The sequence below is a fragment of the Ascidia mentula genome, chromosome 7, assembly GCF_947561715.1.
Source record: "Ascidia mentula chromosome 7, kaAscMent1.1, whole genome shotgun sequence".
Taxonomy (NCBI): Eukaryota; Metazoa; Chordata; class Ascidiacea; order Phlebobranchia; family Ascidiidae; genus Ascidia; species Ascidia mentula.
The window spans coordinates 3,836,385-3,860,808 of record NC_138572.1 but is presented as its reverse complement, the minus strand read 5'-3'; the positions used below and the strand labels follow the sequence as shown (position 1 = coordinate 3,860,808).

The window sequence follows — 24,424 nt, the reverse complement described above, 5'->3', positions numbered from 1 at the left end:
TAATGTAGTCAGTACTGTTAGCACGGTGCGTTTTTAGTTATCCTAGCACTTTGACTCATCCGTCAAATGTTTCTATGTGCCGTATGACGTAATTATAGGTGAGGGGTCAATGTAAGCTTCGGCGGGAAAGACTTGGCGTGGTCTTCTGGTTTTGTTTTCCGATGGTTGGAAGTTGTTGGTGAGTAGCACTAATTGTACTTCGTAATGTAATTTATAAATATATGTTTTGTAACAGATTACAGCTACTGTTAAGTTTCTTAGAATTTTTGCTGGTTAAAAAAGGAATGGTCATGGTTTCAAACTTTACATGTAGCTTGGAATTTTGCCAAAAAGTACTTCTTACTGGGGAAGATGTAGTTAAGCATGCAAAACAACACATTCGTCAGGGATATGATGTGATTTGCCCTATGGATGGCTGTGAAAAGATTTTTTGTGTTGTAAATTCATTTTCTTCTCACCTATTTCGCTGTCATGCGTACAGTGCAAAAAATTCCAAGACCCGTGTTGTTGAAACAAGTCATTGTCAGGAATCGTTTTCTACCGAACCTCTTCATACAGACGCAGAAAGTTCACAAATTGTGGATGCGGACATAACTAAAGAATGTGTACTTTTTTATTTTTTGCTCCAGTACAAGTATTTGGTACCAGTAAGCACTGTTCAGGGAATAGTTGATCATTTAAGTAAACTTCTATTCCAGCATTCATCTGAAATTCACGCTTCTCTTGAATCCACACTTATCAATCAAGGAATAGAGCTGGATATTATATCTAAGATTCTAAGTGATTTAAAAACCAAACATGTAATAGTGAATAGTTTTGAAACTGTTCTTCATTCATCATACAGCAGGGAAGAGTACTTTAAAAAACAATTCAACTATGTTTCTCCAATACAATATATTCTTGGACAGTCAGGCAGCACTTTTCACTACATCCCAATTCTACAAACTATTAAATCCATGTTTAAAGATTCACTGGTTAAGCATCAGTTTTTAAACCCTATCAATCACACAACTGGTATAACTGACTTTGCAGATGGTTTGGTATTTAAATCTAATCATTTGTTTCAACAAGAAAAACACTGTATAAAAATCATACTGTATCAAGATGCATTTGAAATTGTAAATCCGCTTGGCTCTGCAAAGAAAAAGCACAAAATTTTAGCAGTTTATTACACGCTTGCAAATTTCTATCCCTGGAACAGATCAAAGGTTGATTCATTTCAGCTAGTCCAACTGTGCAAAGACAAAGATGCAACTGAAAGTAACAAAGACAGTTTGTTTCGTCCACTGATAGATGATCTAAAATTGTTAGAGAATGAAGGCATTGATATTGGTGTTGGTTTTACTGTTCGTGGAAGTGTCTTGATGATTTGTGGTGATAATCTTGGAAGTCATTGGTTAGGGGGTTTCACAACAAATTTTAGCACATCTTCCAACTTCTGTCGCTACTGTAGTTTAACTAGATCCGAATTTAAGGAAAACTGTACAATGAAGAAAAACATGCTGACAAAGCTTGACTATAACTCTCACTTATTCCATGATGGTTCCGTGAAAGGAAGTATTTTTAATGAGTTGCAATTTTTTCATGTGTGTAACCCTGGATTGCCACCTTGTACTGCCCACGACATATTTGAAGGTGTGGTTGCATTTGATATGATGTTGTACATTTCTTACTTGGTAAAAAACAGGTGGTTTACGTGGGAAATTGTCAATGGTAGGATTGAAGAATTTTTGTACACACCTTCAGACGCCCTTTCCAAACCGCCTAAATTAAACCCAACATCCAAAAGGCTCTCGGGAAATGCATCACAAAATTGGTGTACTTTGAGGCTTTTTCCACTATTTATTTTAGATAAAATTCAGAACACAGAAGATGATGTTTGGAAACTGTTGCTCTGTTTGAGAAGCATTGTTGAGTTTATCTCCAGTACTTCACACAATGAAGATTCTGTTTGCTATTTAAATTTCTTGGTTTCACAGTATTTGGAAAACAGAACTACTCTATTTCCAAACATACCACTTCGTCCGAAGCATCATTATATGCTTCATTATTCATGGGCTATATTGCAGTTTGGCCCATTGGTGTATTATTCAACTTTGAGGTTTGAAAGCAAGCATTCATATTTCAAACGAATAATACGACACTCTAAAAATTTTAAAAATGTTTGTTACTCATTATCACACAGCCACCAGTTGCTTCAATCATGCTTACTTGAATGTGGTTATTTTGGTCCTGAGGTTGAAATTGTGTGTGGAAATGTATCATATCCACAGGAAATAATTGATGCTGTAAAGAATTTTGGAGTTGATGCTCTAAAGTGTGTATTCGTGAAATCGGCGAAATTTAATTGCACACTGTTCCAAATCAATATGTATGTAATAATTTCTAAAGTCAACCTTGACCTGCAATTGGGTCTTTTGATTGGTTTATTCATTCATGAAGGCAGTTTACATTGCATTGTCCGCAAACACCTGGCATGTTGTTATCCTCACTATGGTGTTTATACTATTTCACCCCAGCTCTCTGAAATATGTTGTGTGTCTGTACACACACTGCCTTCACATGCTCCATTCTTTATTTATAATGTTAATGGTGCTAAAATGTTTGCGCTGAAACAATCTGTACTTTAAGTGAAATTGTTTTGCAATAGCATCCAAAAAAATTTCGTACTTTTTATAGGTGACAAAATGAATGCTAACTTACTGAGAATTTTACCCGAATTGTCAAGTAATGACACACACTTACAAAACTGCTCCTCATTTTTGGAGAGTCTTGGAGTGTTGACATTGAAAGACTTGGAACATGTAGAAACGAGTGATTTACTTGGAATTTTTAATTTAGTCCAGGCCCGCAAACTTTTGAAAGCTGCTAAATTTGATACAGGTTGGTAAGTTAGAAGTTGGTGCATATAGATTTGCTGGTAATAATTTTATTGTTATAGATTCTATATCTGGTTCTTCGACGGAGCCCTGTTCCTCACAAAGTTCAAATGATGATTTAAACACATCACAGTGGATGTATAGTTTCAAAATTCCATGGAATAAATGCTCTCCGAAACTCATGGACATTTTGGAAAGTGGAAAGAGACCCCCAATTTATTTAAGCAAAGAGATTGTCCATGCAACAGTTGAAGATGTTATGAAGGTTATATTTAGTTATAATAGTAGATATGTGCAAAAAACTACCAACAGTTTTAACTCAGTTTAGCTTTTGTTGTAGTGTCGAGTTTGGATTTATATTAGTTTAATTATAAGTTGTTGCTGTATAATTGAAGCAAAATGAAAGGTTTTTTATTCAGATAACCAAGACTCCAGGCAGGAGAAACCTCGAAAGAATCGCGATTGCGATAGTTGAGAAATATCCAGATTCTTTTAGGGATCTGATTGATGGCATCCCTATTGGGAGTGGCCACAACACCCTAACGAATCAGCTCTACTATAGGTTTGAAAATGAAAGTAGAAAGTTTAAAAAGCTTCAATGTACTGGAAACAGGACAGTACCACAAAGTGGGAAGCGTTTGCAGCCATATGGAGTGGTAAATTGGAAGCCCGATGTAGATGTATCCGATACAACTGCCAAAACATGGCTTTTAAATGAATTTAAAAAAGTTGACAAAGATATTGAACAAGTTGGCAGGTTAATGAAAAGTACTTTTGGTCAACAAAGGAAGAGTATAAACGATGGTAACACAATTAAAACAGTTATGGAGGATTGGCCATTTTTAAGCAAACCCCAATATCTTTTGCAACATTATGATCAGCTAATGCAGACTCATGACACCTTTAAACGACTTCCGACAGATGTGAGGAAACGAAGTCAGCAAATATACAAGTAATTTCCAGCAGACATTTTTATCCTTTAACCAGTCTATTCAGTGCATCTTTTGTAGGGCACTGAAGTTTTCTTCAAAACTTCCAATAAAAGCAGTGTACAAACACATTAAAGATCAATGTGTTCAATTAGAGGAAAAAAGTCCTAAAACAATAGAAGTTTTGGCATTGCTGACAGCCTATTTCAACGAGGAACAACATGCATTAATTAAATGCTACATGGTATTTATAATTAAAACATTTGAAACTTGTTTATGGTTCAGATAAAATAATTGACCATGTCAAGTTCAAATTGAATTGTACCTGGACAAATTTAGTTTTATGTAACATGTGAAGTACAAACTTACTTTATTGCTTACATGTATATAATGCAATTTTGTATGTAGGATGAATTTATGATGGACGACATTTTGGGAGAAATTCCACCCACACCATTTTTGATCATATTTGGTATGTAAGCCAATTCCAAGTTTACTTTCTTTTGTTATGAGATTTGATTTTACAGGTAGCTCTCCGTCCTCCAGCAAAAAGATATGTGTTGCAGCCGAAAAAAATATTGTATGCTCGACAGAAAACTTTTTTGTGGCCTTGGTCTGCCTTTTTGCAACATACTATGTGTTTAATATAAGTTATCCCAAGTATGGTGAACTCACTATGGAGTTCTTACAAAGGTATGATACTTAAAATCATTTAGTCTGAAGTTTGTGACAAATTTTGTTGATCATGTAGATTTATCTTCAAGATTAATGCACCTGGTGCAAAATCCACCAAAAAAAGGAGGTTTTCAGGAGTTAATTCCAAGATTTTAAAGCTTGCAAAGCTTCTGGGAAATGACACTGAAGCATAATTATCTGTAAAATTATGTGATTATTTAGTTCGCTGTGGCACCCGTTGTTGAAATGTGTTTCGTTCGCTGTGGCACGGGTTGTTGGTATGTATTTCGTTCGCTGTGGCACGGGTTGTTGGTATGTATTTCGTTCGCTGTGGCACCGGTGGTTGGTATGTATTTCGTTCGCTGTGGCACGGGTTGTTGGTATGTATTTCGTTCGCTGTGGCACGGGTTGTTGGTATGTATTTCGTTCGCTGGTGGCACGGGTTGTTGGTATGTATTTCGTTCGCTGTGGCACGGGTTGTTGGTATGTATTTCGTTCGCTGTGGCACGGGTTGTTGGTATGTATTTCGTTCGCTGGTGGCACGGGTTGTTTGTATGTATTTCGTTCGCTGTGGCACGGGTTGTTGGTATGTATTTCGTTCGCTGTGGCACGGGTTGTTTGTATGTATTTCGTTCGCTGTGGCACGGGTTATTTGTATGTATTTCGTTCGCTGTGGCACCGGTGGTTGGTATGTATTTCGTTCGCTGTGGCACGGGTTGTTGGTATGTATTTCGTTCGCTGTGGCATTGGTGGTTGTGATGTTGAAACACCAAAATATACTTATGAATCCACAGTAAAGTTGGTACTATAACTTGAAATTTTACGGAGGTATAGATAGTAAAATGTAGGCAAGTTTTGACAGTATGATTTGGTAAATTACCCCAAAAAACATTGTAACATATACATACATTTTGCCGTAAAATTTACGGGACGGGTTCGTCTTTTTACTGACAGTAGTATTTACTGTAAAAATTTTTAACAGTGTGGCCAATAAAATCACATGTAAAAGAAAAGATATGCTGGACATGACGATATGCCTGAACCAAATATCCCCGTGGAAAAAGATTCCGGACGTTAATGACGAAACTGGCTGTTGTGTGACCATTGTTCATATTTCCATCAATGCAAACGTTGCTATGTAACGTAAAATTACGTTACACCTTAGTCGTTTTTTCACCATAGTATACCGTCACACTTTAAGTGCTACGGTTCCTCTTCTCATTGCTCTTTATTCTCTTGAATGATCTTCGTCACGAATGACTTTCCATGAGATCAACTGTGACTTTTTTTTCATGTCACGCAACGTTTGTTCTCAAGAAAAATGCGTTCACAGAAAACTACTGAAGAAAAGAATGGCAAAACAGCAGGTGCAGTTTCCAATCAATAGATCTAGTTGAAAGTCACTGCCTCGAACAGGATATAACCATCTATAGTCAATTTAACTAGCAAATAAACATGAAATTGAATAACGTAAGTAGTTATGTATCAATCTGTAAGTGTTTCTGTAGGTTAACAGACAAAGGCCTATTTCTTCTGCCCAATAGAGCAGGCAAGGGAATCATTCTTAAAAAGTTACTGTTGTTCTGTCAACATCGGCAACGAGGTTTTTATATCTACAAAAATTAGAAAACCAGCAATGTGACATAAAACTAGCAAATTTACTTGTACCAAGAACAACACACTGCGAGATACCGTAAAATTCCAAAAGCAGCAAGTGTGATGAAGTGCGATCATCTAGGATGGAAACTTTTGCTGCTTGTTACGGTCATTGGATTGCTGCTTACTCTATCAATGTATTCGGACATCCGACAAAATATTGGTACCACAACAGCAGTTGCTTTTATTTGTTTATTTCCAGCGTTTATGAAGCAACGTATGGTTTATAATGGTGTATATGTGTACATCATGGTTAGAGTAAATAACGAGCAATAGCATTTTTGGTAAATGTTGACTATATATTTACAAGTAAAACGTCACCGTTAAAGCTATTGTTAAAAGCTGTAAGGTTACATGCGTTGCTTTTTGCAGGCGTATTCGCACACAACATTAGCATTTACCGTTTAGAGAACATCACAAGCACCGAAGGTAATAGGTTTCATTTTAGTCGTACGCATTCTATTGTTGTTTATTAAACTCATTCCAAGGGTTGGCCAGTGGGTAATTTTAACTGCATTAAATGTGTACGCCGTACTATATGGTGTCCCTTGCGCCCAGAACCCATTTCTGTTTCACGCGAAACAGCAAAACTGCAAATCTGTACGCATAACTTGCCATAGGTTTGTTGACCTTTGTCTATTGTTCGTATGCACAACTTGTCATGTGTGCTGGTGTATTTTTAACATTACCTATTGCACTTTGTGTCATAGGAAAGAAACCCGAAGGAGGCGGATCACCACCCTTAAAAGGTTTCATAGCACTGCTTGTGTCTGGCGCAGGGCTTTTTTCTCTTCTAACATCTATTTGCCAATACTATAACGCCCGTCATTTATGCGACACAAATGAGTAATTGCCTGACACCCGGTAGAATACTGTAATCCTGCTGTGTTTGTAGAAATACCAATCATTCTGTGGTGGTTTCCGCCCTGGGACGCGTTCAAATGGATACTTCCCAAAACACCTATGTGTGGAGGTGGCTGCATTATGACTGGCAACAGAAGTAAATTAGAAGAAAGTGATGCAGTTGTCTTTTTCATGATGAAAACCACGCCTGATGTGCTTAAAGATCGAGCCCTAATAAGCAAGTTCGTAAAACCAAGGAATATTTTTCATGCATTGCTGCTTTCTATCCATAACCCAAGTCTTTGATACAGCACAACACTAAGCAGTCAATACATGCAAATGACTGTGAAATATACTAACTTGCTTTGTCTAACTTATGTAATGTTAGAATTAACTGACAGATCTTCTACTGTGAAAGTTTATATTGCCCCCAACGCGAATACAAATAATTATATTTCGTGTGATGAACTACGGAATAAATGCACAAGTGACACAAGAAATTGAATAGAGCCCGTTAAACTAGATATCAAGTCAGGTGACCTCTTTTTTCACAATGATCTTATCGGAGCTTGGAATGGAGCTGTAAACAATATTTCTAAATATACAATAAAACATCAGTTTCATTATTTTTCCGTTAAACAACATATGTCTACTCTCGTCCATTTACGAGGTTTGGAGCTATTTTGTTCTCCGGTAAAATTATTATATTCAATACAAACCCATTCATTTACGTCATTTTGTTAATTCAGATGATTTTCGGTTACCAAAATTATTTTTTTTTTGCAAAATTAAAACGTTTTTCGAACGTTTGTAAGGTTGGCCCTTTTGAAAAAAAAATTATCTGCTGTTGAAAAAATCCCTATTGTTCATTCAGGAGACGACAAGACCAGGTATTCGTGTGGTGGAACAGCGAATCGCCGTGGACTGTGAAACATTACTGGCATCAAACCTTGTCGGAGTTTAACGGATTTTACAACTGGACAATGCATTACAGAGTTGACTCAGATGTTTGTAATGCCATGATTCCAGCCACAGCACGAGATTGGTTCCTTAACTCAGTTGGAAAGTAAGGCTGCTTTCAATATCTCTAAGATTTAAAAGTTTATATTCATTCACAAAGAATTTACGTAGTGTAACACACAATCCGCAGTCTCAATTTTGTTGTGCCAAAGTTCACTGTCTTGCAATCTGTGCAGATCCAACGAGACCGATAACAAACGTTTTGTCTCAACGACCAACGAAACCACGGCTAACAGAATGTTGGATGAACTGTTGAAGGTAAAATCAATGCTTTCAAATGTGCCAAATGTAGGCCTTACTGCTTTATTTTTTGTTCTGTAATGTTGTTGTTAATTCCGTAATCTAATCAACTGATGATATTGAAACACACTTTAAACCTGTGATTCTGTGTGAATGGTTTCCCAGCATATCACTGGCTGTTATTGGTCTGCCCTTGTTCGTTACACTTTTGGCTGTGATTGTGTTTTGTGAATTTTGATTTCACTTTTTCAAAATATCAATCCAAATAGTCTAGCACAACAATGTAATTAAATGAATGTTTCATAAAAATACATTGTATAACATTTGTGTAGATTCTCGCCGCCATTAATTTGTTTACCGGTGCTGTGAGCTTAGTTACGTAATAATGAGTGCCATTGTCTTGGTCAGATGGCGGGCTTTTTTTTGTTCGTTGTCGTTTGGCTGTGCTGCATGTGTGTTAATCTGCTGCTTTTGTAGATTCTTTTTGATTAAGGCGGTTAAACATAGTTAATTTTGATTGAATTTATAAGAAGAAGTTAATAAGGCTTGCTTTACGCCACAGTTCGGTGAGTTTTATTGTTTAGCTGTGTAGCGCTGTTTGGTAAGTCATGTTGGATTTGTGTTACAGAAAACCGCGTTATTTTTCGTAATGCGCGTATTTCGACTCTGGAATAAACTGTACGTGGCACTGGCAGTTTAGCAAGCGCTGCCCGCGTGTGCGTCGTAACAATTTGAGCAAATAAATTGTCGTAAACTTTTGCTGTAATGAACATATACGTTGCGTTTCATACAGGTCAAGACCAAAGGCACGGCCTGGGTTGTTACAGATTGTAACTGGCTCGCGGGCGCCACCGAACGGATGAAATTTGCTAAGCGACTTCGCGACGAGGGAAAATACCCAATAGATATATACGGTGGATGTGGTAAACCGTTACCCAGGGTTCACAGTATTGCTTTCAACGTCATACGTCAATACAAGTAAAGTATTTTCTGGCTTCTATTTTTGCCCTACACAAAAACATTTGATCATGGTTTTGCATAAATCACTTTCTCTTGTGTATGTTTACAGTCGGTATGTTTTTAAATGACTCTTGCGCATTGGATTTAAGCTATCCATGATAACAACAGCTTTTATTGTTGTCAGGCTAATGACCAAATCCAGCCTGTGCTTTTGATAACCATAACCAAAAATCAGTCAGTGTTATTGATAAAAATGGCATAATTTGAACCATACTTATTACAAAAGGATATAAAAAGTAAACCGTTGTACATCAGGAAACTTCTTTCTGCAGCAAACCTTGGTAATAGAGGTTACTTTGTGTAGATTTTACCTAGCATTCGAGAACGCGCAGGGGTGCCAAGATTACATCACCGAAAAGTTTTGGTACAACTCGTTTTATGCCGGACTGGTGCCGGTAGTCTGGGGTCCAAGCAAGGCCAACGTGGCCCAAATGGCTCCCCCGGATTCGTTTATTCACGCGGAGGATTTCAATTTTGATCCGAAGCGATTGGCGGAATTTTTGAGAAAGTTGGAGAAGGATGACGAATCCTATAGGAAATATTTCAGGTGGGTTTATGGTTGTTATCATAATATATAATTCCACCACATGTGCGATTAAATCTTCTTTGGTGCGAAAAGCTTTGAGTTAATTACTTTGTATAAAAGGTAAAGCTAATATGCTGACCATTGTTCTATGTTTCGGACACAGCTGTTTACCATGCGCTAGCACGTCTGCCTAAAAACGGTCAACATATTTTTCGTTTTTGAAGTAAACTTTTTTCTTTGTAGTTTTTCGTGTATTAGGCTAACTAAGGAAAAATGTTGTTTTATAGAAACATGACACATTATAGTTGCAATACGATATTAATCTTATTTCTGTTGCAACATAGCAAAATTTAAATTATTGTGACTTTGAATAGCAGTGTCTTTTCCAACCGACTTCTCGCTAAATTTGTTATTGGAAAATGCCCCTATTTCCTAAAACAAAATTCCGAACAGTCTATTTGAGAACAATTTAGACTGTATTTTATTACATCAAAAGGACCAGTATTTTTTCAATAATAAAAAAGTTGTATTATAATATCCTAAAATCCAGTCTACTTTCAGATGGTGGTGCGGCATCCCTAACTTTTATCCCATCTTTCAACTCCGGGAGCCGGAGGATAAACGGAATCAAGTACAGGAGGATCGCTTCGACTGGGAAGTGAACGGCTTCTGTCATCTGTGCAAAAAACTCCACGAGGGGGAGCATTTGAGCTCCAAGAAAGTGGTTTCAAATCTCCGGGAACATTTCTTCGGCAAAGAAGACCCAAAGTGTTACGATTAACAGTGCTTGTGGAACTGTTGGCTTAATAAGGTCTTGGCCACAAAGATTTCGGATGATCCCACGAAAAAACCACTGCGTATAACACAATTGATATAACCTAAGAATGGACTGTTGTATGAAATTAATCGGAAACACTATCGTTCCTTTGCTGACGTGATGATATTGTTGGGTTGCCACAATAACTTTTGTTGTGATGCTTTTTTTTAGGGTTGCATGCGCACTATACGGAATTAGCCTTGCAGTTACGTTGCTCGATCAACCGTGTATGACTCAAATCAAATCAAAATGGACTCAGTGGTCACGGATCAAGGATCCTTTTCACCGCAAGGCGAAATAAAGTCGACAATATGGACAAGGACGGAAAAGGCCTGTTATTACAGTAATGACAGAGAATTTCCGAATCACTGGTTCTATGTGCAATGTTGCGACTAGGGCTAGATTCTTTGGTCAAAAGGTTTTATATAGGCCAGGTTCCGGCAAGGAAAGGGTCTCAGTCAACGTATAGTTTATGTGGCTTAATTTTCGTGCAGTTTAAAAATATCTTTGAAAAAGTTCTGGCACATCACAACCTACGCGAAGCAAAGCGTGCTTCATGATTATTAGCGATATTTCGACGAATTTTGTGTGTGCCGAGTTGGAGCAGACCAACAGTTGTTTACAAAAAAGTATTGACGCAAAAAGACTCTTATTTTGACGAACCTCCATTAGATTTTTCCTAAAACATTTTGGATCCAGCCCGTACAACTTATAGCAGTTATTTTCAAGCTTTTTAACTTGTCGAACCTCTTGCATCCTCTACAAGCGTTCGTCGAACCCCGATAACATAAAGAATAAGACAAGCAAAAATAGCTGGGGAAACTGCTGGACACGAACTGAAATCAATTGTTATTTTCGCATGCTGATTTCTTTCGTTTACCGCAACTAGAATGATGTTCAAAGATGGATCGGGAAGAATAACAAAACAGACATGAGGAGATTTTGAATTCGCATAATAATCTATAGTTAGGACATCCGGGGTGAGCCCTTTACATACCGCAGTACATCAATGCCACCAGTACAGATATTTAGAGCCGTTGAACCGCAGTTAGAAACGAGTAAACGTATTTTTTGCACGAGAATCTGCACCAATTATTTGTAATATGATATAAACAGGAAAGATTCGATCCGGCATCCCTTATATAACCCGAACCACGCAGTTTTAAACGGAAACTGAACCTTCACACTAATGCGTCTACGTTGCATTTATCTGCACGGCCTGATAAGTCTCTAGAGCATCACAACACAGATCAAAATAGCACAAGCAAAGTGTTGATTGATGTTTTGTTTCATGAAATTCTTGTGTTGTGGAAGCCAATATTTTCCCGGTTTAAACAAGTTTTGTCAGATATTAGAAACTGGAGGTTCTAGACGCACTTGAGTGTCATCACCTGACTTGGTCAGCTATGGTCGCACTATAAGCATATTTAATCAGCCACTGGAGTGTCTATTGATTGCACCACAGAATAAAGTGTTTTGAGAGGCCCTTTTGTGCTGATTGTTTACAACGTCTGCCATGACTACAAACGATTTTCAATCCAGGCTGATGGCCAACAATTCCTATCCTTATTCATGCGAAATAGTTGTCATGTTTGTTGTTACATCGCAGAAAAGAAACTATTTGATGGGTACAACCCAACCTACCCGTGTCCACTTAACTAACAAAAGCTAAATATTGTTGTTTCTGTAATTAATTAAAAAGAAAAATGACTGAAACGTTTTTTTGGGAAATGATGTTTTGTAAATCATAGGCCCTTCGTTGAACCCCTGAAACCTCGCTATTAAAGCCCAGGTGTTCAATCGAACCCATTAAAACCACTGCTATAGTCTCATGGAGACTAGCAGCATCAAATGACGTTAGTCCGGCATTTAATGCGTACCGGAGATGCACAAATCAAAGGGTCGTGCGTGCCATAAGTTGTTTATTGTTTACTATCTATCACGTTTTAAAAATATGTGTGAGCTTTTATTTTTTGAAGGACTATGTAATCTTTCAGAAAATGGTGTGTGCTGTGTTGTTCACCCTTAATGTATGTCAACTGAACGTTACGAAGTTCTACATATTGTGTGTTGCAAAATCGTATATCAATAGTGAAACCAGTAACATAAAGGTGTGATTGCAACATGTATGTATATGTGTAAGCTTGAATGAAACCGACACCATTGACTTAGTAATGTTGGATCATGGATTAGTTTTGTTTCTTTTTGCACATAAATTCACAGTTGTGTCGCACACGCAAAAGTGCGTCCTGTGTCTAAACAATAAAGGAAAATGGTTTGGTAATCGACAACCAACCAGTGCAACGTTCTTCCTGTACCGAGTTATGACAACTATTATAAACGACGCTGTTTTGGCGTCGATCATTCCATATGCATTTACCCACAGTGAGTGCGAACGAATTGAAAAAAAGATTAAAAAGTTCTTGAGTTTGTGACGTTGTTTGATTGGCAGACCAATACTCGTAACTTAGGTAAGCTTACCAGCTTGTGCTTAATCAAACGAAAGTAAAGATTTTTTTTAGCAATAGCTATAGTGAAGGCTACGCAAGCAGGTTATATTTTTGTTTAAGTTAATAGTCAAGGATTATTTCTTCTTTTCCAAAGAGAAGTCAAGGAAATCATTCTTAATAAGTTACAGTTTATCTGTCAGCATCGGCAGCGAGGTTTTTACATCTACGAAAATTGGATAATCCGCACTTCGACCCAAAAACTAGCAAATTTACATGAGCCAAGGACAACACGCTGTGAAAGAACATAAACATTTCCAAAAGCAGCAAGTGTGATGAAGTGTGATCATCTAGGATGGAAACTTTTGCTGCTTGTTACGGTCATTGGATTGCTTCTTACTCTATCAATGTATTCGGACATCCGACAACATATTGGTACCACAACAGCAGTTGCTTTTTATTTGTTCATTTCCGGCGATTATGAAGCAACGTATGGTTTATAATGGTGTATATGTGTTAATGATGGTATAGAGTAAATAACGAGCAATAGCATTTTCGGTAAATGTTGACTATGTTAGTAAAACGTTACCGTTGAAGCTATTGTTAAAGTCTAGATTGCATGTGTTGTTTTTGGCAGGTGTATCCGCGCACAAGATCAGCATTTACCGTTCAGAGAAAAGGACAAGAACCAAAGGTAATCGGGTCCCAATTCAGTCGTACGCATTTCCTAATGTTGTTTGTTTAACTCATCCCAAGGGTAGTTTAGTGGGTAATTTTACGTACAATAAACCTTACGGTGTCCTTTGCGCCCGGTACCCTTTTTTGTTTCATGCAAAACAACACAAAACTGCAAATCTCTACGCATAACTTGCCATATGTTTGTTGACCTTTGTCTATGTTACGTATGCACAGCTTGCCATATGTGCTGGTGATTTTTCTATCTTGTCTATTTTACTTTGCGTCAGGGAAGATGGCAGAAGGGGGCGAATCACCACCCTTAAAACGTGTCATAGCACTGCTTGTGCCTGGCGCATGGCTTTTTCCTCTTCTAACATCTATTTGCCAATACTATAACGCCCGTCATTTATGCGACACAAATGAGTAAGTGCCTGACACCCGGTAGAATACTGTAATCCTGCTGTGTTTGTAGAAATGCCAATCATTCTGTGGTGGTTTCCGCCCTGGGACGCGTTCAAATGGATACTTCCCAAAACACCTATGTGTGGAGGTGGCTGCATTATGACTGGTAACAGAAGTAAACTAGAAGAAAGTGATGCAGTTGTCTTTTTCATGATGAAAACCACGCCTGATGTGCTTAAAGATCGAGCCCTAATAAGCAAGTTCGTAAAACCAAGAAATATTTTTTAAGCATTGCGGTTTTCTAGCCATAACCTAAATCTTTTTTGAATAAGGAACTTTTGATACTGCACAACACTAAATAGTAAATGCCTGAAAAAGACTGTGATGTCTTCTCTCGTCGATTTACGAAGTTTGCAGATGTTTTCTTCTCCGGTAAAATTATTATGGCCAATACAAACCCATTCATTTACGTCATGTTATTAATTCAAATAATTTTCGGTTACTGAAATTGAAAGGTTTTGTCAAACTCTTTGTATCAGAGGCAAATGTTTGTAAGGTTGGTCATTTCAACTGTTGAAAAAATCCCTATTGTTCATTCAGGAGACGACCAGACCAGGTTTTCGTGTGGTGGAACAGCGAATCGCCGTGGACTGTGAAACATTACTGGCATCAAACCTTGTCGGAATTTAACGGATTTTACAACTGGACAATGCATTACAGAGTTGACTCAGATGTATGTAATGCCATGATTCCAGCCACAGCACGAGATTGGTTCCTTAACTCAGTTGGAAAGTAAGGCTGCTTTCAATATCTCTAAGATTTAAAAGTTTAAAATCAATCATAAAGAGTTTACGTAGTGTCTAAGTGTTCATACAATAATGAACACACAATCTTCAGTATTAGTTCAACATTAGGCAAAACATGTGAAAAAAATGCTTACTGATGCATATCAAGAAAACAACCCACAGTTTCCTGCAGAACACCCACAGCGTCCATGCATCCTACAGGCAGTCGTCATTTCCCGCATTTACGCACGCCTGCTCTTTTGGAAAATCAGTTACAAATCAGTAATGTGTTGTAGTTCTTTTATCTCTCTCAGTCTCTAACGCGCTTGGCTATTTAACACCGCCTGATATTGCAACGTGTCTTTCATTTTAATAAGTTTGCTCACGAAGTGAATTTAGTAGCCTTTATATAAGACACAATGTCACAATAACCATCGAAATAACAACACTCAAACCCCCTTATTTTCCGAAGCATTGCCAACAATTTCTCCACGTCATTCATGCTCTTCGTTGTAGTTTAGCACCGTAATAAAATGGTGGCCAAACTGCCAATCAGTGAGCAGCTGGCAGTGGTGCGCAATTTTAGAACCATCCGGCCAACCACTGCAAGTCACTACCACTGAAAAGTATAGTTATTGACCGGGTAGTTTTTTGCCAGGGTTGTTGGTCGGCAAACAGTCTCATCTTTTTTACTTCGTGTACCATAATCTCAATTTTTTGTGCCGATGTTCACTGTCTTGCAATCTGTGCAGATCCAACGAGACCGATAACAAACGTTTTGTCTCGACGACCAACGAAACCACGGCTAACAGAATGTTGGATGAACTGTTGAAGGTAAAATCAATGCTTTCAAATGTGCCAAATGTCGGCCTTACTTCTTTGCTACCACCAGCATTACAAATAGTCCAGCACTGTGCAATTGAAATAATGTTGCCCAATAATACATTGCATAACATTTGAGTAAATAAACTGTCGCAAACTTTAGTTGTAATGAACATATACGTTGCGTTTCATACAGGTCAAGACCAAAGGCACGGCCTGGGTCGTTACAGATTGTAACTGGCTCGCTGGCGCCACCGAACGGATGAAATTTGCTAAGCGACTTCGCGACGAGGGAAAATACCCAATAGATATATACGGTGGATGTGGCAAACCGTTACCCAGGGTTCATAGTATTGCTTACAACGTCCTACGTCAATACAAGTAAAGTATTTTCTGGCTTCTATTTTTGCCCTACACAAAAACATTTGATCATGGTTTTGCATAAATCACTTTCTCTTGTGTATGTTTACAGTCGGTATGTTTTTAAATGACTCTTGTACATTGGATTTAAGCTATCCATGATAACAACAGCTGTTGTTGTTGTCAGGCTAATGACCAAACACAAGTCTGTGCTTTTGATAACCATAACAAAAATCAGTCTGTGTTGTTGATAAAAAGGCATAATTTGAACCATATTTATTACAAAAGGATATAAAAAGTAAACCGTTGTACATCAGGAAACTTCTTTCCGCAGCAAACCTTGGTAATAGAGGTTACTTTGTGTAGATTTTACCTAGCATTCGAGAACGCCCAGGGGTGCCAAGATTACATCACCGAAAAGTTTTGGTACAACTCGTTTTATGCCGGACTGGTGCCGGTAGTCTGGGGTCCAAGCAAGGCCAACGTGGCCCAAATGGCTCCCCCGGATTCGTTTATTCACGCGGAGGATTTCAATTTTGATCCGAAGCGATTGACGGAATTTTTGAGAAAGTTGGAGAAGGATGACGAATCCTATCGGAAATATTTCAGGTGGGTTTATGGTTGTTATCATAATATATAATTCCACCACATGTGCGATTAAATCTTCTCTGGTGCGAAAAGCTTTGAGTTAATTACTTTGTATAAAAGGTAAAGCTAATATGCTGACCATTGTTCTATGTTTCGGACACAGCTGTTTACCATGCGCTAGCACGTCTGCCTAAAAACGGTCAACATATTATTCGTTTTTAAAGTAAACTTTTTTTTTTGTAGTTTTTTGTGTATTAGGCTAACTACGGAAAAATGTTGTTTTATAGAAACATGACACATTATAGTTGCAATACAATATTAATTCAATTTCTGTTGCAATATAGCAAAATTTAAATTATTGTGACTTTGAATAGCAGTGTCTTTTCCAACCGACTTCTCGCAAAATTTGTTATTGGAAAATGCCCCCATTTCCTAAAGCAAAAGTTCCGAACACTCTGTTTGAGAACAATTTAGACTGTATTTTATTACATCAACGTATAAAGACCAATAGTCTTTCAATTATAAAACAGTGGTATAATATCTACTATCCAGTCTACGACACTCACTGGTAGTTACTTTCTAATCCTGCTTAATTTCAGATGGTGGTGGAGCACCCCTAACTTTTATCCCATCTTTCAACTCCGGGAGCCGGATGATAAACGGAATCAAGTACAGGAGGATCACTTCGACTGGGAAGTGAACGGCTTCTGTCATCTGTGCAAAAAACTCCACGAGGGGGAGCATTTGAGCTCTAAGAAAGTGATTTCAAACCTCCGGGAACATTTCTTCGGCAAAGAAGACCCAAAGTGTTACGATTAACCGTGTTTGTGGAACTGTTGGCTTAATAAGGTCTTTGATCGGCAGATTAGAGTCTTATGCCTCAAATGCAAACGTGGGCAAATTCCTGCCCGTGTACCAAGTCAGACTCCTTACAGGGTCATTTAATTTAGCCCACCAAAGGTGTTGTCGATATGTTTTAAATATTTCTGTCCTGCGACCAAAAGTCCACGCCTTCCTTGTTATATTTCCGGAAAGTTAAATTATATTGTAGACAATAAACAACCGTTACGTATGGAATACCGCGGTTGCGACACATTCACCATAGCGTCATCAAGCTTAACAGCATCAAATGACGATGGTCAGGTATTTAATGCGTACCATATAGGGGCACAACTCAAACGGTTGTGCATTGTTATATTTGCTGTTATTTATCTATCATCTTTCAAACATTTGTCTGAATTTTGTGTAAATGTTGACGAAAACCGACACCATAGACGTTTAATGTTGGATCATGGTTCAATTTTTCAGGTTTGTTTTTTTTTCAAATTTTTTTCAAAACAATAAATGAAAATAGTTTGACAACCTTCGAAATTGAAGTGCCAGAAGAGCAATTACTATGCATGGCATCAAAAATAGCACTATAAGTTTGGCGACCACGACGAACCAGTTTAACGTCCTTCCTGTACCATGTTGTGACACCAAGGACAATTCACTACAAAATAGGGATGTGTCGGGCGGACAAATATTCATGTTCGAGCGAAACCAAATAAATAAAAAACATTATTCGCACAAGCCTGGAAATATTCGTGTGTACGTGTGACGTCACCTATAGTTGGTAGAAAATACTACAACACCGGGTCACAAAGTTTTTTCCAAACTTGATCCACAAATAAGTCTATGTAAAACAGAAATCTGTGCGAATTTTAATGATTAGGCGTGAACATGGCCACCGCCTGTTATTTTTGTTTATAAATTTGAGTCGAAATACTACACGAAATCGTAGCGTTAATATTCGCACAGATTTCTATGTTACATAGGCTTGTATGTGGATCAAGTTTGGAAAAAACTTTGTGACCTGGTGTAAAAGTATCTTCCATAGTTGGTCGGTTGTATCACGCTCGCACGTATTGTGCTTCACTAACGATTTTTTCGCTGTCATACGACAAAATAATTTTTAAATACACTGTTGTGTTTTAGTTACGTACACCCGTTCTCCAAATCTACTTTTATTTTGTTGCGCCCATCATCAATAATGCGATACTAGACTATACCGTGATTTGGCTATAAGCAAACGGTATTTTCTTTCCAATTTAAACATTCGTGATCTCAACTCAGTGGCAAAAATGACGACACCAGCTCTACGATAGAAACGATACGCCAACGTTATCGATCATTCGAAAAAGAACAAAACCTTATGTTGCGACCCATATGCCAGATGTTGCTGCGGTTACGCCAAACATGAGCCCCAAGCCGAGTCTTAACAATATTATTTATGATCGATTGGAAATCCTATTTGATTGACGCATTTGACATAAGATCGCACGTGAGTTCTAATTGTTGTGTTTTTTAACCTGATTTTAATTGAAAACCTGATGCAAACACTGCACAAATATTTATTAATCTCGAACAATTTTGAATACGAAATTAACACACGCAATGACACCAACGCCAAACTAAGTGAATTTACTCTCAAACGTTCAGACATAATTGAACATAACCGAATCACGCAACCCCATAATAGAACTAAGGTGAGCACAGCACCGAGCAGGCTGCGCCGCCCTGCCTCGCTTCAACGCACACGGAAAGTTTCAATATTTAAACCGGAGAGAAACAAAGCGATCGAAGAGTTGTGAACAGTTAAAAAAACACACACTTACACAAAACAATGAAAGACTTCTCTAAGGCGACATTTTTAAGCTGGCCAATAAAATCACATGTAAAAGAAATGAGATGCTGGACATGACGTGATGCCTGAACAAAATAACCCCGTGGAAAAAGATTCCGGACGTTAATGACGAAACTGGCTGTTGTGTGACCATTGTTCATATTTCCATCAATGCAAACGTTGCTATGTAACGTAAAATTACGTTACACCTTAGTCGTTTTTTCACCATAGTATACCGCTACACTTTAGTGCTACGGCTCCTCTTCTCTTTGCTCTTTATTCTCTTGAATAATCTTCGTCACGTATGACTTTCCATGAGATCAACTTCGACTTTTTTTGGATGTCACGCAACGTTTGTTCTCAAGAAAAATGCGTTCACAGAAAAACTACTGAAGAAAAAGGCAAAAACAGCAGGTGCGGTTTCCAAGAAATAGGCCAAGTTGAAAGTCACTGCCTCGAACAGGATATAACCATCTATAGTCAATTTAACTAGCAAATAAACATGAAATTGAATAACGTAAGTAGTTATGTATCAATCTGTAAGTGTTTCTGTAGGTCAACAGACAAAGGCCTATTTCTTCTGCCCAATAGAGCAGGCAAGGGAATCATTCTTAAAAAGTTACTGTTGTTCTGTCAACATCGGCAACGAGGCTTTTATATCTACAAAAATTAGAAAACTAGCAATGTGACATAAAACTAGCAAATTTACTTGTACCAAGAACAACACACTGCGAGATACCGTAAAATTCCAAAAGCAGCAAGTGTGATGAAGTGCGATCATCTAGGATGGAAACTTTTGCTGCTTGTTACGGTCATTGGATTGCTTCTTACTCTATCAATGTATTCGGACATCCGACAAAATATTGGTACCACAACAGCAGTTGCTTTTTATTTGTTTATTTCCAGCGTTTATGAAGCAACGTATGGTTTATAATGGTGTATATGTGTACATCATGGTTAGAGTAAATAACGAGCAATAGCATTTTTGGTAAATGTTGACTATTTATTTACAAGTAAAACGTCACCGTTAAAGCTATTGTTAAAAGCTGTAAGGTTACATGCGTTGCTTTTTGCAGGCGTATTCGCACACAACATTAGCATTTACCGTTTAGAGAACATCACAAGCACCGAAGGTAATAGGTTTCATTTTAGTCGTACGCATTCTATTGTTGTTTATTAAACTCATTCCAAGGGTTGGCCAGTGGGTAATTTTAACTGCATTAAATGTGTACGCCGTACTATATGGTGTCCCTTGCGCCCAGAACCCATTTCTGTTTCACGCGAAACAGCACTAAACTGCAAATCTGGACGCATAACTTGCCATAGGTTTGTTGACCTTTGCCTATTGTTCGTATGCACAACTTGTCATGTGTGCTGGTGTATTTTTAACATTGCCTATTGCACTTTGTGTCATAGGAAAGAAACCCGAAGGAAGCGAATCACCACCCTTAAAAGGTGTCATAGCACTGCTTGTGTCTGGCGCATGGCTTTTTCCTCTTCTAACATCTATTTGCCAATACTATAACGCCCGTCATTTATGCGACACAAATGAATAATTGCCTGAGCCCCCGGTATATTAATCCTGCTGTTTTTGTAGAAATACCAATCATTCTGTGGTGGTTTCCGCCCTGGGACGCGTTCAAATGGATACTTCCCAAAACACCTTTGTGTGGAGGTGGCTGCATTATGACTGGCAACAGAAGTAAATTAGAAGAAAGTGATGCAGTTGTCTTTTTCATGATGAAAACCACGCCTGATGTGCTTAAAGATCGAGCCCTAATAAGCAAGTTCGTAAAACCAAGGAATATTTTTCATGCATTGCTGCTTTCTATCCATAACCCAAGTCTTTGATACAGCACAACACTAAGCAGTAAATACATGCAAAAGACTGTGAAATATACCAACTTGCTCTGTATAACTTATGTAATGTTAGAATCAAATGATAGATCTTTTACTGTGAAAATTTATATTGCCCCCAACGCGAATACAAATAATTATATTTCGTGTGATGAACTACGGAATAAATGCACAAGTGACACAAGAAATTGAATAGGGCCCGTTAAACTAGATATCAAGTCAGGTGACCTCTTTTTTCACAATGATCTTCTCGGAGCTTGGAATGGAGCTGTAAACAATATTTCTAAATATACAATAAAACATCAGTTTCATTCTTCTTTTTTTTTGTAAGGTTGGCCCTTTTAACTGTTGAAAAAATCCCTATTGTTCATTCAGGAGACGACCAGACCAGGTTTTCGTGTGGTGGAACAGCGAATCGCCGTGGACTGTGAAACATTACTGGCATCAAACCTTGTCGGAGTTTAACGGATTTTACAACTGGACAATGCATTACAGAGTTGACTCAGATGTTTGTAATGCCATGATTCCAGCCACAGCACGAGATTGGTTCCTTAACTCAGTTGGAAAGTAAGGCTGCTTTCAATATCTCTAAGATTTAAAAGTTTACATTCAATCACAAAGAATTTACGTAGTGTAACACACAATCCGCAGTCTCAATTTTGTTGTGCCAAAGTTCACTGTCTTGCAATCTGTGCAGATCCAACGAGACCGATAACAAACGTTTTGTCTCAACGACCAACGAAACCACGGCTAACAGAATGTTGGATGAACTGTTGAAGGTAAAATCAATGCTTTCAAATGTGCCAAATGTCGGCCTTACTGCTTTATTTGTTGTTGTGTAATGTTGTTGTTAATTCCGTAATCTAATCAACTGATAAGATTGAAACACTTTAAACCTGTGATTCTGTGTGAGTGGTTTCCCAGCATATCACTGGCTGTTATTGGTCTGCCCTTGTTTGCTGTGATTGTGTTTTGTGAATTTTGATTTCACTTTTTCAAAATATCAACGCAAATAGTCTAGCACAACAATGTAATTAAATAAATGTTGCACGAAAATACATTGTATAACATTTGAGTAAATAAATTGTCGAAAACTTTTGTCATAATGAACATATACGTTGCGTTTCATATAGGTCAAGACCAAAGGCACGGCCTGGGTCGTTACAGATTGTAACTGGCTCGCGGGCGCCACCGAACGGATGAAATTTGCTAAGCGACTTCGCGACGAGGGAAAATACCCAATAGATATATACGGTGGATGTGGAAAACCGTTACCAAGGGTTCACAGTATTGCTTACAACGTCCTACGTCAATACAAGTAAAGCATTTTCTTGCTTCTATTTTTGCCCTACACAAAAACATTTGATCATGGTTTTGCATAAATCACTTTCTCTTGTTTATGTTTACTGTCGGTATGTTTTTAAATGACTCTTGCGCATTGGATTAAAGCTATCCATGATAACAATTGTTGTCAGGCTAATTACCAAACACAAGTCTGTGCTTTTGATAAAAATGGCATAATTTGAACCATATTTATTACAAAAGGATATAAAAAGCAAACCATTGCACATCAGGAAACTTCTTTGCGCAGCAAACCTTGGTAATAGAGGTTACTTTGTGTAGATTTTACCTAGCATTCGAGAACGCGCAGGGGTGTCAAGACTACATCACCGAAAAGTTTTGGTACAACTCGTTTTATGCCGGACTGGTGCCGGTAGTCTGGGGTCCAAGCAAGTCCAACGTGGCCCAAATGGCTCCCCCGGATTCGTTTATTCACGCGGAGGATTTCAATTTTGATCCGAAGCGATTGGCGGAATTTTTAAGAAATTTGGAGAAAGATGACGAATCCTATAGGAAATATTTCAGGTGGGTTTATGATGGTTATCGTAATATATAATTCCACTACATGTGCGATTAAACTTTCTTTGGTGCGAAAAGCTTTGAGTTAATTACTTAAAATAAAACCTAAAGCTAATATGCTGACCATTGTTCTATGTTTCGAACACAGCTGTGTTTATCATGAACCAGCACGTCTGCTTAACAACGGTCAGCATTTTCCATTCTTTTCTAAAGTAAACTTTCTTTCTTTGTTGCTTTTTTGTGTATTAAACTACACCACGGAAATAGGTTGTTTTATAGAAACACGATACGTTATAGTTGCAATACGACATTAATCTGTTGCAACGTAGCAAAATTTAAATGATTGTAACTTTGCTTATCAGTGTCTTTTTCAACCGACTTCCCGGTGAATTTGTTATTGGAAAATGCCCCCATTTCCTAAAGCAAAAGTTCTTAACATTCTATTTGAGAACAATTTAGACTGTATTCTATAAAACCAACTTATAAGGACTAATATTCTTTCAATGATGAAACACTGGTATAATATCTACTATCCAGTCTACGACACTCACTGCTAGTTACTTTCTAATCGCACTTACTTTCAGATGGTGGTGGAGCATCCCTAACTTTTATCCCATCTTTCACCTCCGGGAGCCGGAGGATAAACGAAATCAAGTGCAGGAGGATCACTTCGACTGGGAAGTGAACGGCTTCTGTCATCTATGCAAAAAACTTCACGAGGGGAAGCATTTGAGCTCCAATAAAGTGATTTCAAACCTCCGGGAACATTTCTTCGGCAAAGAAGACCCAAAATGTTACGATTGAAGTTATATTAAATGGTGCTTGGTGTTTTTTAACACTTTACAAAAAGTGCTGGACTACTATATTCACACTTTTCAAACAAATTTTTAATTCTGCGATAATATTTCTAATTTCTATACAATTCCGGACATGGCAAGTACTTTTTGTCAGTTGTTCCATTGTTTTGCACAGTCATCTTAATAACATGTGATTTAAGATTTGTGTCGTGTTACTCTTATGCGACGTATGGGGCACGATTGACTGTCAGTTGTATGCCATAAAAATGTCGTTTCGTTGAAGCATAGATCCGCTTGGCATAAATTTTCTCGGAATTGTATGCGAAACCTGCTGCACTACGATTACACAACCTGTGTCTAGTCTACATAAATTAACCGTTTCTTGTCGGGAAAAAATACTTACGTAGACAAGTCAGGTAAGACTCGCCTTTTTCTTCTCTCTCCCTCTCTCTCTCTGAGGCTTCGCAGACAAGTCGGGTATGGTTTGGTGGGAACGTATTTGGCGTAGGACACCAAAAAGTTTCTTGTTGCAAAAATAAACCTTTGTCTATGACGTGC

General features: G+C 38.0%; 4 protein-coding genes across 5 annotated transcripts; all 4 read left to right on the top strand.

Moving 5' to 3' along the window:
• Positions 1-2,687: 2,687 nt before the first annotated feature.
• LOC145909318 (uncharacterized) lies at positions 2,688-4,677 on the top strand. Its single transcript, XM_082996711.1, has 7 exons — positions 2,688-2,883; positions 2,942-3,144; positions 3,299-3,831; positions 3,890-4,052; positions 4,217-4,280; positions 4,336-4,501; positions 4,560-4,677. The coding sequence occupies exons 1-7, from the start codon at positions 2,688-2,690 to the stop codon at positions 4,675-4,677; spliced, it is 1,443 nt and encodes a 480-aa protein (XP_082852837.1).
• Positions 4,678-5,836: 1,159 nt separating this feature from the next.
• Positions 5,837-10,931, top strand: LOC145908670 (4-galactosyl-N-acetylglucosaminide 3-alpha-L-fucosyltransferase FUT6-like). The gene is made up of 11 exons (XM_082995990.1): positions 5,837-5,850; positions 5,992-6,086; positions 6,156-6,302; positions 6,512-6,568; positions 6,850-6,888; positions 7,035-7,224; positions 7,857-8,048; positions 8,179-8,260; positions 9,036-9,220; positions 9,567-9,809; positions 10,350-10,931. The coding sequence occupies exons 3-11, from the start codon at positions 6,203-6,205 to the stop codon at positions 10,567-10,569; spliced, it is 1,308 nt and encodes a 435-aa protein (XP_082852116.1). The 5' UTR covers positions 5,837-5,850; positions 5,992-6,086; positions 6,156-6,202; the 3' UTR covers positions 10,570-10,931.
• Positions 10,932-13,000: 2,069 nt separating this feature from the next.
• Positions 13,001-17,972, top strand: LOC145908719 (4-galactosyl-N-acetylglucosaminide 3-alpha-L-fucosyltransferase FUT6-like). 2 transcript variants are annotated; one of them, XM_082996046.1, is made up of 8 exons: positions 13,001-13,487; positions 13,690-13,746; positions 14,203-14,392; positions 14,733-14,924; positions 15,670-15,751; positions 15,936-16,120; positions 16,466-16,708; positions 17,287-17,972. In XM_082996046.1, the coding sequence occupies exons 1-8, from the start codon at positions 13,388-13,390 to the stop codon at positions 17,504-17,506; spliced, it is 1,269 nt and encodes a 422-aa protein (XP_082852172.1). In that variant the 5' UTR covers positions 13,001-13,387; the 3' UTR covers positions 17,507-17,972. The 2 variants fall into 2 exon arrangements, with proteins under 2 accessions (XP_082852172.1, XP_082852173.1); XM_082996047.1 differs by lacking the exon at positions 13,001-13,487 and adding an exon at positions 13,498-13,542.
• Positions 17,973-19,895: 1,923 nt separating this feature from the next.
• Positions 19,896-24,424, top strand: LOC145908646 (4-galactosyl-N-acetylglucosaminide 3-alpha-L-fucosyltransferase FUT6-like). The gene is made up of 9 exons (XM_082995962.1): positions 19,896-20,218; positions 20,429-20,485; positions 20,769-20,807; positions 20,950-21,139; positions 21,585-21,776; positions 21,907-21,988; positions 22,343-22,527; positions 22,833-23,075; positions 23,654-24,424. Exons 1-9 carry the CDS (start codon positions 20,119-20,121, stop codon positions 23,871-23,873), a joined length of 1,308 nt encoding a protein of 435 aa, XP_082852088.1. The 5' UTR covers positions 19,896-20,118; the 3' UTR covers positions 23,874-24,424.